General features: G+C 48.6%; 1 protein-coding gene and 1 pseudogene across 2 annotated transcripts in view; both read right to left on the minus strand.

Moving 5' to 3' along the window:
• The window catches only part of ANKRD33B (ankyrin repeat domain 33B), an 89683-nt gene that overhangs the window by 10430 nt on the left and 61502 nt on the right, over nt 1-17751 (minus strand). For both annotated transcript variants that reach the window (XR_004624349.1, XM_034657086.1), the window contains exon 3: nt 6640-6780. Coding sequence is in view for 1 of the 2 variants with exons in the window: in XM_034657086.1 (XP_034512977.1) it covers nt 6640-6780 (141 nt within the window). In the remaining variant the exon portion in view is untranslated. The remainder of the gene's footprint in view (nt 1-6639; nt 6781-17751) is intronic.
• Nucleotides 11696-11794, minus strand: LOC117801639 (annotated as a pseudogene).

Raw genomic sequence — 17751 nt, forward strand, 5'->3', positions numbered from 1 at the left:
GGAAAACTAAAGGAACAGCTGTCCAAAGTGCAGCACACTCCTTCCTGTGCCTTCCTCGTGCCTTTTCAAGATCTGGGAAACTACACACATTCTGAAGAACAAGGCCACGCTGACAGGAATGCAGCCTAAGGATGTGAGTCATGCTATAACCTGGGGATCCACTTCCTTCAACAATCAAGGCAGTATTAGCGGCCTGGACGGCGTGATTAGATCATGGAAGCCCAGACCAATGATCAGCACACTACACAGAAACCTTTCAGAGAACACAGAGAACTCTGACAGGCCAGTGTTTGCAACTTCTGCCCATGACCTACTGCCACCCTCACCCCCTACCCAAGCTTGCTTCGCCCAGAGTTCCCGCCACACAGAAAAAAGTTGGGCTCCTGCCCATGCATCCGTTTGCCGCCATGTTGAATGCTGTGAGCTGTCTACACAGAGTCCTCTATTTTACTCAAGGCAGCAGCATACTCAGTTCCAGGCAATGCATCATGACTGGTGTAAACCAGGGTTTTGCCACCTCGGGACTACTGATGTTTTGGGCCAAATCTCTATGTGGTGTGGGGGCTCTCCTGTGCACTAAGACTCCTAACAGCAGCCGCCACCCCTACCCAGTAGATGTCAGTAGCATTCCACAGTTGTGGCACCCCAAAATGTCCCCAGACACTACCACGTGTTCCCTGGGAGGCCAACACCCACCCCCAGTTGAGAATTACTGGTCTAACCCAGTAACTGCAATCCTGTTCCCCTTTATCTTAGCCTCCCTTACAGCTGGTCAATGAGCCCCAAAAAGCAGGCTTCTGCTCCGATGAAAGTGACTATGTCGTTGATGCTGCTGTTTCCTGTCTCAAGCCTAGAGTTCTGGTGACCAAGTTGCAGTGGGGGGGGGGGGGTGGGGGGGNTGGGAGGGTGTTGGGGGGAACAGCAAAAGAACCTAGTTCTGTGATGTCCTCATGGAGTTCCGGGCAAGCTCTGCACTGTGACTGGCTACCTGAAGACTTCTAGATGCTTGTTTTCTTCACTCAATGTCAAGTCAGGATGTCTGTGACGGAAGCAGAAAGTGTTCTCAACAGGCGCTAAAGGAAAACAAGCTACCTTCCATCATTCATCCGCAGAAGATTTCCTCAAGAATCGGGGCCAGGTCATGGGACTAGCAGTAGGCAGGCAGAGCCCAAGGTGCGTCCCTGTTTCTCTGCCAGCCCCCCACGTTATCTACCCTTCTAAGCCCAGCTGTGGTGTCCCTCCCACCAAGAGGCCTTTCTGGTCACACGGGACCCCTGCAGACCAGTTCCTGCAGGTCTCCTCCTGTACCATCCTGGCCTGTGCCTTGGGTACTTGGGGTATAATCGATACGATGAATCAGGATGCAGGTTCTCAGGAAAGAGACCTGATCTGGGGGGGTGGGAAGGATGAACACCTGCTTCCAGCCTGCCCTACCCCTGAAGGCATTTCGGAGCTATCTTGTACTCGGTCTTTCGGGGGGTCTCAGCAGAGCTGATGCCTGGTTGCCCAAGGGTCCCCCCTCCCTATCCTTCACGTGGCTTCTTGGCTCACCTTCCAGAAAAACTAGTTGCCCCCAAGTCCTTGTCACAATGCTTGCATTTGTGCCAAGTGAAATGCCCAAGCTAAGACACTGCCCTTCGTGACATGGAACGCCTGACTTCTAGCCCTTTCTCTGCATAATCATTTGAGACTATTCCAACTTGGCAAATTCTCAGGTCACAGGAAATCCATGTTTTCCCTATAAACAGAAGAAACCTCTGTAGTGATATCATATCACTTGGCTTTCCAGAAGCATACATACAGTCAGGGCTTGCCTGGGACAAGAATGACAACAGGCCCAACCATGGGAGTGGCTCTCCCTCATTAAACAAGCCTCCTGCCCCTCCCTGGAGGTCTGTTTTGTGGCCCGGGACAGGGCGAGCACCTTGTCTGCCTGTGTCTGCTTCCCAGTGCCGCAGCGATCACACCACACTTCAGGGATAAAGCCGGCTCCCTTAAGCGAGTCTGGAGCCTCCCAACCTCCACTGAGCTCTGCTTCTCTTCAGAGAAAATCACATCCTTGTTATGGCTTCTCAGAGCCACTTATTTAAATAGACCTGTCACTTCTGGGCTTTAATATTCCATTGAATTAACAAGAACCCACAGCCCCGCTTGCAATGCTTATCAGCAGAGCTGACATTATTCCTTGGGAAGCCAAAAACCAAAGAGCCAATAAATCAGCTTTTCAGAACCTGGTTACATTTTTATGAAAATCCAAAGTTTTGATAATTCTAACGTCATTTCGTTCTGCCCGACAAGGTAAGGTAAGATAAGCTAATATGTGTCTGTACGTTATGAACTAGTGGAAAATCTAAACAGTTTAGGGGGGCATCCAATTCAATGATCCATCATGTCTGAGAGGGAATGGTTCCTATTGAATATAACAAAGTTGCGACTCGGAAATTCAACTCAGGTGCAGAAGGAAGCTTGTGCCTGAAAGAATGAGGACGAGCTACACATCTCTACCCCAACCATTCGCACATAATGTGCCCGTGCCTTTTGCTTTTGAAATGATCACAGGATGGCCATTCCGTGGTTAGTTCTCAAAGAACCTTCCCCAGCCACACACAGATGCACTCTGTTGAAATGCCAGTCCGAAGAAATACTCAGGCCTTGGTATCTAAAGGCTTTCGTTTTTCTAAATATTGATATATTAAACGTAAATAACAAGACTTAAAAATAAATGTGCAGGGGCGCCTGGGTGGCATGGCGGTTAAGCGTCTGCCTTCGGCTCAGGGCGTGATCCCGGCGTTATGGGATCGAGCCCCATATCAGGCTCTTCTGCTATGAGCCTGCTTCTTCCTCTCCCACTCCCCCTGCTTGTGTTCCCTCTCTCGCTGGCTGTCTCTATCTCTGTCAAATAAATAAATACAATCTTTAAAAAAATAAAAATAATTGTGCAAATTTTTAAAATATCCCAACAGGTATCCTTATTGCTATCCACCCAAGCCAGGAGGGACTTCAGTCACACAGGATTTTTTTTCTTTTGAGACACACACACACACACACACACACACACACACACACACACACACACCTACTGTAAAAGGAAAACACAGGGAAGCGCGAGCTACCTTAGAAGCAGCAGAAAATTTAAATCTCTAGAAGTTAAACAACCAAAATCTTAGAGGGCAGCTCAAAAACTCCCCAAAAAAGGTGTCGGATTTTTACTTTAAGAGGAATATAGAAAAAACTGGAAGGGGGAATGCATATAAGAGGGAAAAGATTTTCTTTTCATTTTTTTTAATCCTTTCCCAATTAGTCACATCAGTGGTTCTCAACAGGAGGGGATTTTATCCCCCACTACCACCTCAGGGGACACTTGGTAATGTCTGGAGACGTTTTTGGTTGTCACGACTGGGAGGGCTGCAGTCATCTAGCGGAGAGAGCCCAGGGACTGTTCAACATCTCACAATTCCCAGGACAGCCCACCACCAAGAATTACTCAGCACCAGATGTCACTGGTGCCGAGATTCAGAAACGACAAGCTACACGCATATCACCCTCAGCAGGAAAGTTGAAGCGTTTCATCACAAGGATATTTGTCAAGGGGAAAAACTATACCACTGCTTTTCATTCATGTAACAAATAATTACCGAGCACACAAATTCACCAATAATAATAATGACAACCGGCACTGACCAAAGGCCTCCCGCGTGCCAGGCGTGCTCCCAAGCGCTGCCCACATGGGAGTTCCTTCAGTCCCCATCGAGCCCTCCCACAGCAGCCCCCGGCAGTCACCTCACTTCACAGAAGAGGAAACTGAGGCCCTGAGCATTAGGTGACTGGCCCCGGTATAGAGGGGAGAGACGAAAGGGGCTGGACTCTGAACCCAGGGGTCCTGGCTTCCAAGTTAGTTCCATTGACCATTCTGCTCTGACAATGAACAGTTCAAGGATGGATGCACTAGAGGTCTGCACGCATGTGGACTGTTCTAGACTCTGATGCGCCAGGGATTGGGAGGAGGGAACAGGAAAGGGAGAGTAGTATATAAAACCTAATGCCAAATTCATTATCCATACCTGAGGGGGAAGAAAGCAATGCTGGCACTGGGCACACTGCTCTGACCCAGGCCTATCTCTCAAGAGACCCCGACTATGCTTCAGTCATCCTGCAAATGCTTAGCAAATGCCTCCACCCAACCCAGGAAAGAAGCAGAATGACAGCAAACCTGTGCATTTTCCAGAGTGAGGGGAAGGCAACCTACCTAAAAACAAAAGGGTTTGTCATGCAAATGAACTCATCAGGGAAAATGCAGTGATGTGATGGACACCATAAATTCTTGGTTAAACCAGTAAATTTGGGGGCACCTGGTTAGCGTCCGGCTTCGGCTCTGGTCATGATCCCGGGGTCCTGGGCTCCCTGCTCAGTGGGGAGTCTGCTTCTCCCTCTGCCGCTCCCCCTGCTTGTGCTCTCTCTCTCTCAAATAAATAAATAAATAAAATCTTTTTTTTTTAAGTAAATTACTAGAAAAAGAAAAACGAGAGGAAGGTAAACTGTAAGAGAGACTTAACCAAAGAGAACAATATGAGTGCTGATGGAGGGAGGTGGGCAGAGGACGGGCTAGCTGGGGGATGGGCATCAAGGAGGGCACTTGTGATGAGCGCTGGGTGTTGTATGGAAGTGATGAATCACTAAATTCTACTCCTGAGACTAATATTACACTACATGTTAACTACCTAGAATTTAAATAAAAACTTGAAACATTAAAAATCAATTGTTCAATCAATCGTGGTTGGGGGGGAGTAAATTACTAACAACCCACACTCAATTACAGCTAGCTCCAGAAGTAATAAGAGCAGATGGAGCTCCCCCAACACAAAAGCATCATAAACACTGTTTAATTAGGGGGAATCACCTCTTGTTGCTACAGGACAGGCAAGGCCTAAACTCCGTTGAAACTGTTATCTCGCCTTTTAAAAATGAAACTGTCAGAGACAAAAGCACAATCAGTGGGATCACATCTAATTATGCTCTTTTTTATTTCCATGAAAGTTTTCATCTTTGAAGCCTGTCATCACTTACTGAATTTATTTTTCTTCCAGCATCCCCTAAAACACTCAGACTAAAGTGGGAGAAAAGAAATCCAAGCAAGCTGTGAACCCTAGAACCCCAGTGTAATCACAAGGAAAATGCCAGACAGGCTGGGGACACTGGATAAGGGCCAGTATGGAGGCTGTCAGGTCATGAACCAGGAGGCGAGACTGAGAAACTGTCCCTGGCCACAGGACACTGGGGACACAGGACAATTACATGTGTGAGCCTGGATGAGATCCTGGAACGGCAAGGGGACAGTGATGGATACACAGGCGAGACCCGAATAAAGTCTGGAGTTCGGTTAATAGTAATGGACCAGCGCTGGCCACTCCGTACGGTGGTAACAGGCAGGAGACCAGCGAGGGTCGTGCAGGACTCTCTGTACTATTGCCGTCACTTTCCACCCTTCTAAATTATTCCAAAATAAAAGTTTACTTTAAGAAAAGCAACAGCAAGTTGTCCAAAGAGAACTACACGCCGAGGCTGACACCCAGCAGAACGCTGTTGTGCCCTCAGAGAACCGCAGCAGGAGGGCAAACGCCACCTCTCTGGAACTCCTGGGGCCAGGCGGGATGGGCTGAACCCAGTGCCAAGAACAAAGACAAAATGAACCGAATAACGAAAGGAAGTCATGGGGGCAGCAGCATCTCACACTGACCGAAGCATTAGGTGCTAACTGTGCACCTGATCCTTTGTGTGTACAGTACACACATTTTCCCGTCTAATTCCCAAAATAACCCGACGAGGCTGTGTCCAGATGATCAAGGACTGCATTCTAGAGGGAGGAGAGGCTCGGGGGCTGACTGAATGTAGCCCAGCAGTTCCTTAAATCTGCACAGCCCTGGGGAGCTTACAAAGCAGGGTCATGTTTCATGCTGGGGGGTGGGAAGGAAGTCACGACTCCCACGGCACAGATGGGGAACGGGAGGCTCAGAGAAGGAAGTGCTCCCTCCAACATGACCAGGTCATAAAGGGCAAGGCGGGGGTGCCTTCTGATCCAAAGCTCCCATCTAAGAACTTTCCATTCCGCGACATGTCACTGACAAAGGAAACCATATCATTAGCATGTGACTCCAACCACCAGCAAGTAGGGATCTAGGATGGCTGCCAGGCTCACCCCGCCATCCCTGTGCCCACCCTCAGGGGGACAGGCTTGCACTCAGAGCCGAGACCCCCCAGACACCCCCATCTCTGTGCCCACCCCTCGTAGGTAGGAGAGGCTTGCTGCTCAGAGCCAAGGCTAGAACACACATTTCTAAAGAAGAACAAATCTGGGCAGAAGGGACCTATGGCTGAGGGAAGAGCTTACAGGGAGCAAGGACAGCTTTCCTACAGGCGGACCAGCATGGTCACCTCCCACCCCACCCCTAAGGGTCTGCTTTCCTTTTTGTCTGTTGCAGCTCAGTTGATGACAGCCACACCCCTCAAAGAAACGATTATTCATTGCACCCACTAGGCTTCGTCTCTACGGAACCGATTCATCTCAGTACACGTTCTCCAAAGGACCAAGACCGGCATTCCCGAGACCCTTGGGACCGCCCCCCAGGACAGGCGGAGACAAACCTGCTAGCATCAGGGCTCGGACGCACTCTGTTCGGCCCTGCATGGCGGCTTTCATCAGGGCTGTGAACCCAAACACGTTCCTCCTTTCAAGGTCAAGGCCAGGAAAATAGTTCAGCAAGTAGTTGGTGATGGTGGCATGCCCTGCAAAGAGAATCACACGTTTATGGAGCCCATTCTACCAAGGGTGTGCATGCCCGGAAGACTTCCCAGAGCAAGAAAGTCACAGGGTCGGCCTCCAGGACCAGCCCATTGTGCAGGTGGGTAGGGCTGCCCCTCAGACACAAGAAATAATTCTCAGGGCGTCCAGGAAACAGCAAGACACGGGGCGCCACCCCAGTTCATTCCGGTTCTCTGCAGCCCACCCACGGGGGAGCTCAGCTGTCTGGTGAGGAGGGAACGTGGGGAGCCAGCACACGGTGGGGGTGGCATGTGGAAACTGAGCTGAGCTAGCCTCCCCCGGCACTGGCTGATCAGGGGGTAAGGTCCTGGATGCTGGCTGCTCCCCGCAGGAGACGCCAACACAAACAGATGCAAAACTCAAAATGAACCTCAGAGCCATTCTCAGTGCTCCCTAGGAGAAGGTCATCATCACACCAAGGGCTATGCCAATTCATGCTGTCACCCGCTGTCACCACTCAGATGTGTCTGTCCGTCTCTCTGTCACTCACACACACACACACACATACACACACACACACACGAGCAGGAGGCAGGGAACGTGGGAAATGTTGCTACCCAGACCCACCAGGCGCCAGCACCCCCAGGCCCTTCTCTGAGGAGCCATCCCCAACCTCGCCCCCACTGACCTTGGCTGACAGGCCCAGAGAGTGCAAGCAGTCGCAGGAGACCCTCTCCTGGGCCCCGGTGGAGGGGCTGGGTGCCCAGTCTCCTTCCTTACATGCTGGGAGCCAGCCCTCTTGAAATCCCCCCACTCTTCCCAGTGCACACATGTTCCTGGGGAACCCCCACTGTCAGGCTGCAGGCATGGGACACTACAGTGTTCTCTGCCGTTAACTGGGTATCGTCTCCTCCCTCCCTCCCCCGGGGGGAGTCCTCTGCGCCATGGAGATGCCAGAGCCACGAGTCCCTTCCCCAGCTACTCCAGGACAGTCAGCGCATGAGATCTGGGATGTGGCCAAGGAGGCGAGGCCTTATGGCTGCCCGCTGTCAACAGAAATTGGGGTGCGGATTCTTCTAGAACCATTGTTGCCCGCTTACCATGGACCTCAGCCCATCTCCTGAACTCATGGCAAAATTTAAAAGGTGCCATGAAGCTTTCCGTGAGAGAAACACTGACTACCATGACCTTGCTGGAAACAAGCTGCCAACAGTGGGTGCGGCCCATGAGCGCCCTGACTCACGGGTTCCAACCAGCAGCCGGTGCTTTTGACTCATTTACTCGCTCGGCCCTCCACTGTCATCGAAGATGCCGGGGTGGGGATGATGCTAGCTGTCAGGTGCCCAGAGCAGCCTAATTGCTCTTAACTGAGGCGGGGAGGAGGGTCCTTTGATCTCAGTTAGGTTCGTCCCCCAGCTAACGCTTGGCAGCACCTGTCAGTCAGATTGAGAGGGAATGAATTGCAATTCGTTTAGAGCCATTTCTTTTAAAACGTGAAAGCGTGTCTGTCGTAATTTGCAGCAGGATGTCCTTTGCACCGTTATATCCTGAACACTTTGAACAGGTGGGGAGAGGAAATACTCAAAATCCACAAAGCAAACAGCCCATTATACAGAGCTGTTCTGCTTATTACGTTGAGCTCTGAAAAACCAACATGTGGCTAACTTGTTCTGACTATAGGCGTGAGCTTTCAAAGATCCATGAAATCCACCCCGCCTCCCCACTGGCTTCTCAGGACAGCAGAGTAATAGCTCTTATCACACAGACGGTCTCGCTCAATGAAATCAAGGGTGGACAAGATGCTTCTATGTATATACAGATATTAACCCCTCTTCTGTTAAAAACAAGACAACAGGTCCAAAATGGAGTTGCTTATGCTAAGCCCCCAGTCACCAAACCAAGACTTAATTACAGTCTAGGTTCGCCCAGAGATCGAACCTTAAACCAATCAATCCGGAATTGCCTGATCAGCACTAGTGATCCTCATGTGCCCGACAGAGGAAAGGGACCCTGCAGTAGCCCGCCCACTTTTTGGCCCCGTATGGCTTCCTTATTCTTCCTCCCTCCCTTCCTCCTGCCTTCCCCTTCCTTCCTCCTCTGACTATAAAAACCTCTTACTTTGTACAACTCCTTGGAGTACCTTTCTCTCTGTTAGATGGGATGCTGCCCGATTTCAATCAACCTCTGCTCAAACTCAACACTTTTAATTTGACACAGTTTCTCTTTTAACACTTCTTTAAAACCATGACAATCAACCAAGAAGAGCTTTCCTTTTCTTTAGTAAGATAGATAGATAGAGAGATAGATAGATAGATAGATAGATGATAGATAGATAGATAGATAGATAGATAGATAGACAGGTGATAGATAGATAGATAGATAGATAGATAGATAGATAGATAGATAAAGTAGATAGACAGGCTAACACACGCAGACTTCCTTACATAACAGAACCAGAACATGCATCATATTGAAATCTAGTTTGAGCCCAGTCCAATCTTCTGGGATAGGATTTGGTTCCTAAAGTCCTCTGACAAAGCGCTTTCAAAGGGTGGGTTCACCAGAGACCCCTCAAAGCGCCCCCCATGAGCCTGCCTAAGGGAAGAGCACAAGTGACCCAGGGGTTAAGTGAATTCTAGATAAATAAGCTTCAGTGGCATGATTTAATGCCAGTGTAGACAGAGAACTTAGGACTTAGAAGAGGTGACTGTGAGGACACCCAAGTTCAAGTCCCAGCCTGCCACTGAAAATCTGCATAGCCCTGGGAAGATGAGTCAACTTCACTGAGTCTGTTTCTAATTCTGGAAAATGCGAGATAATATCAACATCACCATTGTGTGGGGCGCCTGGGTGGCACAGCGGTTAAGCGTCTGCCTTCGGCTCCGGGCATGATCCCGGCGTTATGGGATCGAGCCCCACATCAGGCTCCTCCGCTATGAGCCTGCTTCTTCCTCTCCCACTCCCCCTGCTTGTGTTCCTTCTCTCACTGGCTGTCTCTGTCAAATAAATAAATAAAATCTTTAAAAAAAAAATCACCACTGTGAAACTTACAGAAGACAGGTGTGTAAAAAGTGCCTTGCAGAGAAATTCTAAATAATTCATGCAGGTACCACACTCTCAAGGAAGTGGAATGTAACAACCCACTCCTTAATTCGTGGGCTGTGCACTGTGGCTTCCTTCCAAAGAGGGACTATGGCTAGCAGGGAGGGGACAGTGGAGACACCTGACAAAACAGGATCTCAACCAGGTGACCAAGGTGAACATCAGTAGTGATGAGTCGTGTCAACGGCTATACTGACAAAGACTCTTTGCTTGACCAAACTTTAGTCACGCTCCTGAATCTTCCAGGCCCATCTGTGTACTTCTTTGGAAAATGTAGTTTTAGCAAGAACTCTGCTCAGTTTGACCAGCACCCCACCCTCCATATCTGATCACAGTCCTCATACTCTGTACCCCCCGGGGGATGACTGATCACCCTGGCCTGCCTTCAGCAAGAACCCCATAAGCTCAGTGTACCCACAACTCCCCTTACCTCTCTGAGTCATTTTCCACCCTCTGACTCCCACCCTGCTCCTTGACTATAAATTCCCACTTGCCCATGCCGTATTCGGAGTTGAGCCAACATCTCTCCCCCACTGCAAAATCCCATTGTGGTGGTCCCCCCATCCCAGTGGTCCTGAATGAAGTCTGACTTACCATCTTTAGCAAGCATCACTGCATTTTTTTAACAGTACTCTTGAAAGATGTGATGGGAATGGAACTCTGCTCCGTGGTCCTCCCCGCCTCCCCCGACTTATAACTCTAGACTAATTATGAGCAAACATGAGGCACACCTAAATTGATGCACATTCCACAAACTCCCTGACCAGTACTCCCCTCACTGTCAAGGTCATAAAAGCAAAGAAAGCATGAGAAACTGTCACAGCCAAGAGGAGCCTGACATGACAGCTAAATGTAATACAGGCCCCCACATGGGATCCTGGAACAGAAGAAGGGCATTAGAGAAAAGCTGAGGAAGTCTGAGTAAAGAGTGGACTTCAATGAACAATAATAAAGCTTCAATCCTGGTTCATTCATTGTGTCAAACGTATCCCGCTACGGTAAGATCCCAACAACAGGGGACACTGGGTACGGGCATGAGACTCTGTACCCTCTCTGCAGCTCTTCTGTGAGTCTAACTATTCTAAAATCAAAGTGTTTATTTAAAAAGGGGGATCTATGGGGTGCCTGGGTGGTTCAGTCCGGTAAGTGTCTGCCTTCGGCTCAGATCATGATCCCAAGGTCCTGGGATCGAGCCCTGCGTCGGCTCCCTGCTCATTGGGGAGTCTGCTTCTCCCTCTCCCTCTGCTCCTTTGCCTCCACTTGTGCTCACTCTATCTCTCTCTCAAATAAGTGAAGAAAATCCTTTTTAAAAATAAAATTTAAAAAATTTTAAAAGTAAAAAAAAAACCAAAAAGGGGGATCTAGCCTGGGGCCACTCGACAAGAATACAAGGTAGGGACAATGATTCTGGGTGGGCAGCTGGGCGCAGATCCTCTCCTTGCTGCGCCCAAGCCTGCCTCAGTGCTGGGCATGCAATGAACCCCAGGAAGGAAGGCAGGTGGGTGGAGAGGTGTGGTAGACATTGAGGGCTCCTAAAGAAGTGAATGGACAGGACTTGGTGATTGTTTGGCTGGGCCAGTAGCAGAAACTAAAAAGCCCAAGATGACTTCTGGTATCCCCCGACCGCCAAGTTTCCGGCTCCACTATGGTTGGCCAAAGGCATGTTCTCTGAGTGACTATATGAGGGTGGGAATCCATGATACCCATGGTGCCCATGGATGGACAAGCTTGTCTGTCTCCTCCACATGGCCCACCCATGCTTCTGTTTCCCAGATGACTATCCCCCAAGCCCCACGCAGGAAATTTTTAACTTTCCCATTGCTTTTTTTTCCTTTTTTAAATATGGAACTTCATGAATCTGCATGTCATCCTTGCACAGAGGCCATGCTAATCTCTGTATTGTCCCAATCTTAGTGGATGACTGCCGAAGCCAGCACAAACTTTCCCGCTCTTACATCAGCTATCTCACGGCCAACCCCACGCTCAGGAGGTGATGCACCTTCTCCCTCACAGAGGGAACAGAAACCACGAGAAGGGAACCCCCTCAACTTTCCCTCAGCACCCCACAAACTTCCCCACATTCACAAGTAGCCTCTCTCCCCCTTCCCTCCTTAGGAAAAAGGAAGGGTGATTCTTCTATTTTAACGATGCCAATCTCTCTTCCCCTTCCAGTGCTTTAAAAACACTCTCAGCCCACTTCCGTGGAATACTTGTGCTACCGATGACCTCCTCGTTCTCTTCGACCTCTCCCTCCTTGCAAATCCATTCCCATCAGACTGCAGCGATGGCCCAATTTTTCACCTTGCCCTTTGTCACGCTGGCCCATGGGACACTTAAAGGCATGATGCAAGCAGAAGCTTGAAATGCACTTGCTTGGCTAGACCTCATAAGAAGTGTGAGAGGAAGTCTAGCTATCTTCATGAGAAGAACATGCCCAGACTAGCCTGATGTTCCCAGGAAGAGGACGAGAAGTGTGAGGAACAGCACACCCTAGAACAGGGGCCAGCTCACTCACACATATGTGAGCAAAAGCAGTCTGGATTATCCGATCCCCAGCCCATTCAGTGATGCATGAACAATAAATATATTTTAAACTAGAGTTTGGCATCGCTTGTTATGCAGCAATACCTAACTGGATATGCACGTGCAAGGGTCTCCCATCTTAAAAAAATAATTATGTATAATTAGGCTGCTCTAATAAGCTACATAGGCCAGGGGGCTTAACCAACAATATTTACTTCTCACAGTTCTGGAGGCTGGGGAGTCCAAGATCAAGATGCCAGCAGAGCCAGGGTCTGATGAGATCTGCTTCCTGACTCACAGGCTGCTGTTCTTCTTGCTGTGTCCCCATATGGCAGAAGGGGGGAGGGAACTTCCTGGAGTCTCTCTTTTGTAAGAGCACTAATTCTGTTCATCAGGGCTCCACCATCACGACCTAATCACCTTCCAAAAGCCCACATCCTAATACCATTATCTTGAGGGTCAGGATTTAACACAAGTTTGGAAGGAACATGAACGTCCAGTCCACTGCAATGACCAACAATAATCATGTGGACCTTGTCTCCCCAATCTAGCCCCAACCCTCAGTCATCCGACTTCTCAGTTCAACTTCCAGAGTCATCCGCTCTCACTTTGGCTACTTACACTCCCCAAATCCTCCTGAAACTCCCTTCCATCTGTCCCCAATGACCATACTGTAAGAAAACCCAAAAGCTATGAGTCAATTTTCCTCTAATTTGACCTCTCCAGTGTTTACCCCTTGTCTGTTCCATCCTTTTTGAAACACTCTCTTTTCATGGATATCCTGATAGTTCACCATTCTGATTTTCCTCCTATCTCTCTGGCCACTTCTTCTCAATTTCCTTTATGGGTTTCTCTGTTCTCTCCTTCCTGAAATGCTGCTGTGCCTCAGACGCATGACTGACCCTCCTCTTATCCATACACTCTTCCTTGGTGACCTATCCGCTCTCCTGGATCCAGTTATCATCCTAGAACTCTTTAGCTCTGTCTCTCTTCCTGACTCTCTTATCTAAATATCTGTCTAATGGATATTTCACCTTGAGTGTCCCACAAACAAATCAAACCAAAACATATTTCTTCTAAACCTGCTCCTCTCTCTCACGTTCCTTATTCAGTGATGAATACCACAAATGGCATAGGTGTCCATGCCAGAAATCTAGGCTTCGTCTTCAGCCCTCCCTCACTTTTTCCCACTCTAACCATCATGAAATTCTACCAACCCCCATCTCTTAAACGTCTTGCAAGTCTCTCCTTGTTTCTCCATCCCCATATCTACTCCCTGATCTGGGCCACCACACCCCCACTGGGCTACAGCTCCTCTCCTAACTGTCCTCCCTGGTCCCATGTCTGCCCTCCCATCACTTCTCCACAATACCAACATGATAACTCCAAGAAAAAATGCTTCTGACTAAGACAACTACTACTTAAAACATTTAATAGTTTCTACTTCTTAGATGAAGTCCCAACTCTTTAACAAGCTAGCTCCTTTTTTTTTTTTTTAAAGATTTTGTTTATTTATTTGACAGAGAGGCAGCAAGACAGGGAACACAAGCAGGGGGAGTGTGAGAGGGAGAAGCAGGCTTCCCACCAAGCAGGGAGCCCAATGTGGGGCTCGATCCCAGAACGCTGGGATCATGACCTGAGCTGAAGGCAGACACTTAATGATTGAGACACTCAGGCGCCCCAAGCTAGCTCCTTTTAATCTGGCCCTACTTCCTGAAAAGTAGCAGAAGATGACACCCCAAAATATGCTACTTTGATACAGGATTATTTTGAACTGAAGACACACGCAAGAAAAGCTCCCTGCCCTCCCCCATTTGCCTAAAAGCAAGACATAAATCTCCAAGGAGTACTTCCTTCCCTCTGTACCAGAAAGGACAGAAGTTAATCACTAAAGCAACTGCAGATCTTATCAGCCTGGAGATGGCACCAGAGAAATCTACATAACAAACCTTCCAGTCTTTATCTACCATTAGTTAACCTTCCCACAGAATGCCATCTCTGGAAGCCTAAAACTACTTTCGTCTGTCCTGTCATTTCTCCCCATTTCTTGCTCTTTGTTGAAGATCCCCACATAAGCTGGAGTTCTAAGTCACTTCTTTGAGTTACTAACTTTTCCCTGGGTATCTCCCGTGTATACATGAAGTATACAGGTCTATAAACTTGTTTTTCTTTTGTTACCCAGCTATTCAGTGAGCCATCTCTTCCAATGGAAGCTCTTCCCTGGTCCCCCAAGCCTGGATTAGGCACTTGAACCATGATATTCCAGGTCCACATTTCCAAGTGGCTGTGGATTCCCACCACCACTACAACCCTTATGACCATGCTCGTACATCCAAAACTTCCAGCTGACTGAAAACTCAATAAATACATATTTGGTAAATGATAAGATTCAAGGATTACTATTCCCTGGGGGAAAAAAATCATTTATCAAAAGGGTTGTTAATTATCAAGCTATCACCCACATTACCTAAGAATTACATGGACATAACAAGTATTAATTGGGGTTTTTTTTACAAGTATTAATTGTTAACTCACTCAACATTTTATTGAATACCAGTCTTGGGTTAAGAATCTTATTTACTCCTTTATTCAAGGGAAGCAATCAGACAATAAACCCGTGTTCCTCTAAAAATGGGAATATGCTACAGAATTCGAGTTGCCTAAAGATCTGACTGGTTTGACTCTGGGTACTTGAAATGTACTTTTCCAAACCAGGCCAGTAGAGGGAACCATTGACTTTGGAAATGTCACATCCGACCAAAGCGGCAGGAGTGAATAGATGCTCCTCAAGGGTGGAGGTAGGGAGGGGGAGATATGGATAGGGGAGCATGGGAGGGCGGTACAGACGGACTTCCTCTTGGTCTGTGGGGCAGGGAGGTGTGAGACTGAACAGCAGGGTGAGCTGCTGCGGGGAGGGGTGTTGCAGTGGCCAGTGAGAAGGGCTCGGAAAACTGGAGTTTATAGGAAAAGGCAAGGCAATGCTAGGAAACCGCAGAGACTTGCCAAGCTCTAATTTCTTAATGAAAACACTAGAAACCAAGAAAAAGGAAAACACTTCAAAAAGCTAAAAAGAAAAATCAGAACCAAGTCAGACTAACATCATGATCATGTGAGGTGGTAACAAAATTAATAAAAATAAAGAGGCATTTAGGGGAGCCTGGGTAGCTCAGTTGGTTAAGCCTCCAACTCCTGATTTCAGCTCAGGTCATGATCTCAAGGTGGTGAGACAGAGCCCCATGTCCAGCTCCTCACTCAGTGAGGGAGTCTGTTTGAGATTCTCACGCTCTCTCTCTTTCTCTCTCTCTCCCTCTGCCCCCCCATCTGTGTTCCCTAAACAAATAAATAAATGAATGAAATCTTAAAAAAAAAAAAAAAGACATTTATTCCAGGCTTCGGGCCAAGTGGTACATTCTCCTCTGAAGGCGGCCCTCCCTAATCTGGTTCATGAGCCAGGCCATGCACGGGCAGCCTGAGGTGCACCCCCCCACCCCCACCCCCAGCCTCACTGCCACTCTGTCCCCTGCAGCAAGCAGCATGCCTAATGCCAGGCTCCTCTCCATGCATTTCCTTCAGAACTGTAAAAATAAGTTCAAGGAATAACAACTTTCAAGGATACCCAACCAACCCTATCTTATCACCAGTTTAAAATTCCCTCACTTTGCTATTCCCTCACCTTGCCTCACTCCTGCCCTCCTGTCAAAGAGGAAAGACACATTGAGAAGTAAACACACAACTCCATCCCTGAGACTTACTTATTTCCTTGGTTATCTTACTTCATATTTTACTTTAGTTGGGGGAGGTAGGACAGAAGTTGAAATTGCTGGCTAAATGAGACCTAGGGATTACTTGAAGAATTATTTTCATACATTCTCTCCATTGTAAAGACCTAATACAGATTCGACTGAATGTCTATTATGCATTAAGTATCTGAAGAGGTTAGACTTTTTAGAGAATACCGACAGGCAGAGCAAGGCATTTGTGCCCTAATGTATACTCACAAATGTTGAGTGAGTGCCATAGAAAGCCAGGACCCCTAACTTGCAGAAGGTCAGTGCATTTGCAATATTGAATAATATAAACATATGGTTGCTTTCAGTTTTCCTTAACCACACGGATCCTGCTGGGGCCAGCGTTGACTAGACTAAGTCATTCGGGGTCATTCTATCACCCTTGCCAGAGATGTGTTTTGGCATGGGGCATGTGACACAGCCCTGGCAGTGAGATATAAACGAAACTCTGTTGGAGGCTTCTGGAAATGTTTTCCTGCCCTAGAGAACAGGACACACAGACAGGGATCTGCTCCTCCCTCCTGGAGCCTGGGCTACAGTCTTGGCATCATGAGGGAAAGGTCAGCAGCACTTCTGAGAAGCTGGCCCTTAGTCCTGGCCTCATAGGGCCGCTCAATGAAGCAACCCCCTAACGGGGGCCTTCAGACACGTTGTTGCAGAAGAAGGCAGTTCCCTCATTGTCGAAGCCCTGTTTCGTTGGGTATTCAGTAAACTGCGCCCAGAAACATCATAACAGATCCTGGGCTCCAATGAGAATCACGGAAACACAATTGCAAACCGTCATTCAGGGATTGGCAAACACTAAAAATTGATCTTTTCCAGGGTTGGCAAGAATACCCTTGGGAAGTTGGTGGAAAGTATAAATGGGTATGTTTTTTCCTAAAGGCCCCTTGGCAGCAGCTACGACAACATGCGTGTCCTTTGACAAAGCAACTGAGTTCTAAGAATCTCTCCATGTACGGCTTCCTCTTCCTTCCCTGCCCTTGCTTTCAGGCCCCGAGGCTGGCCTCGACACGCAGCGCCTGCCCATTCTCGGCCCTCAGGTCTCTGGTGTGGCTCAGTAGGGGCTGGGGCAGAAGGAGAGACGGGGGTACTGACCCCTGCCTTCTGCCCCCTCCCCTTCTCTGCCTCCGGCCCCACAGGTTGCTGGCTTATGAGTGTCAGGTGAACTGAGGGGCAGCCCTCTGGCCTGGGTCACTCTCTCAGGGTCCCGCCCCTCACTCTGCCCCAGCCTCCACAGACAATCCTCTTACAATTCCTCACTTCAGCCCTCCGAGAACACCTGCCACTCAAAACACCCTCCTCGGAAATGCACCCCCAGACGCAAATGACTTCACGACAGCACTCTCTGGAACGGGCTCATTCAGAAACCCTGCGTGCACCCCCTCTAAACTGGGGAGGCTGGGGTCTGTGTGCTTTGGCTCACGGTGGTAGCCCTCGGACATGAAGTTATTGCGAAGTAAATACTTGTTTTCAAAGAGGATTTTGTACAGAATGGATGAGTCACAGTTCACTGAACTGCCCCACCATTACTGGACACGGGACACAGCCACGAACACACAATCACACTCTGGAATGCGC

This window comes from Ailuropoda melanoleuca, chromosome 3 (genome assembly GCF_002007445.2).
Source record: "Ailuropoda melanoleuca isolate Jingjing chromosome 3, ASM200744v2, whole genome shotgun sequence".
NCBI classification, from domain to species: domain Eukaryota; kingdom Metazoa; phylum Chordata; class Mammalia; order Carnivora; family Ursidae; genus Ailuropoda; species Ailuropoda melanoleuca.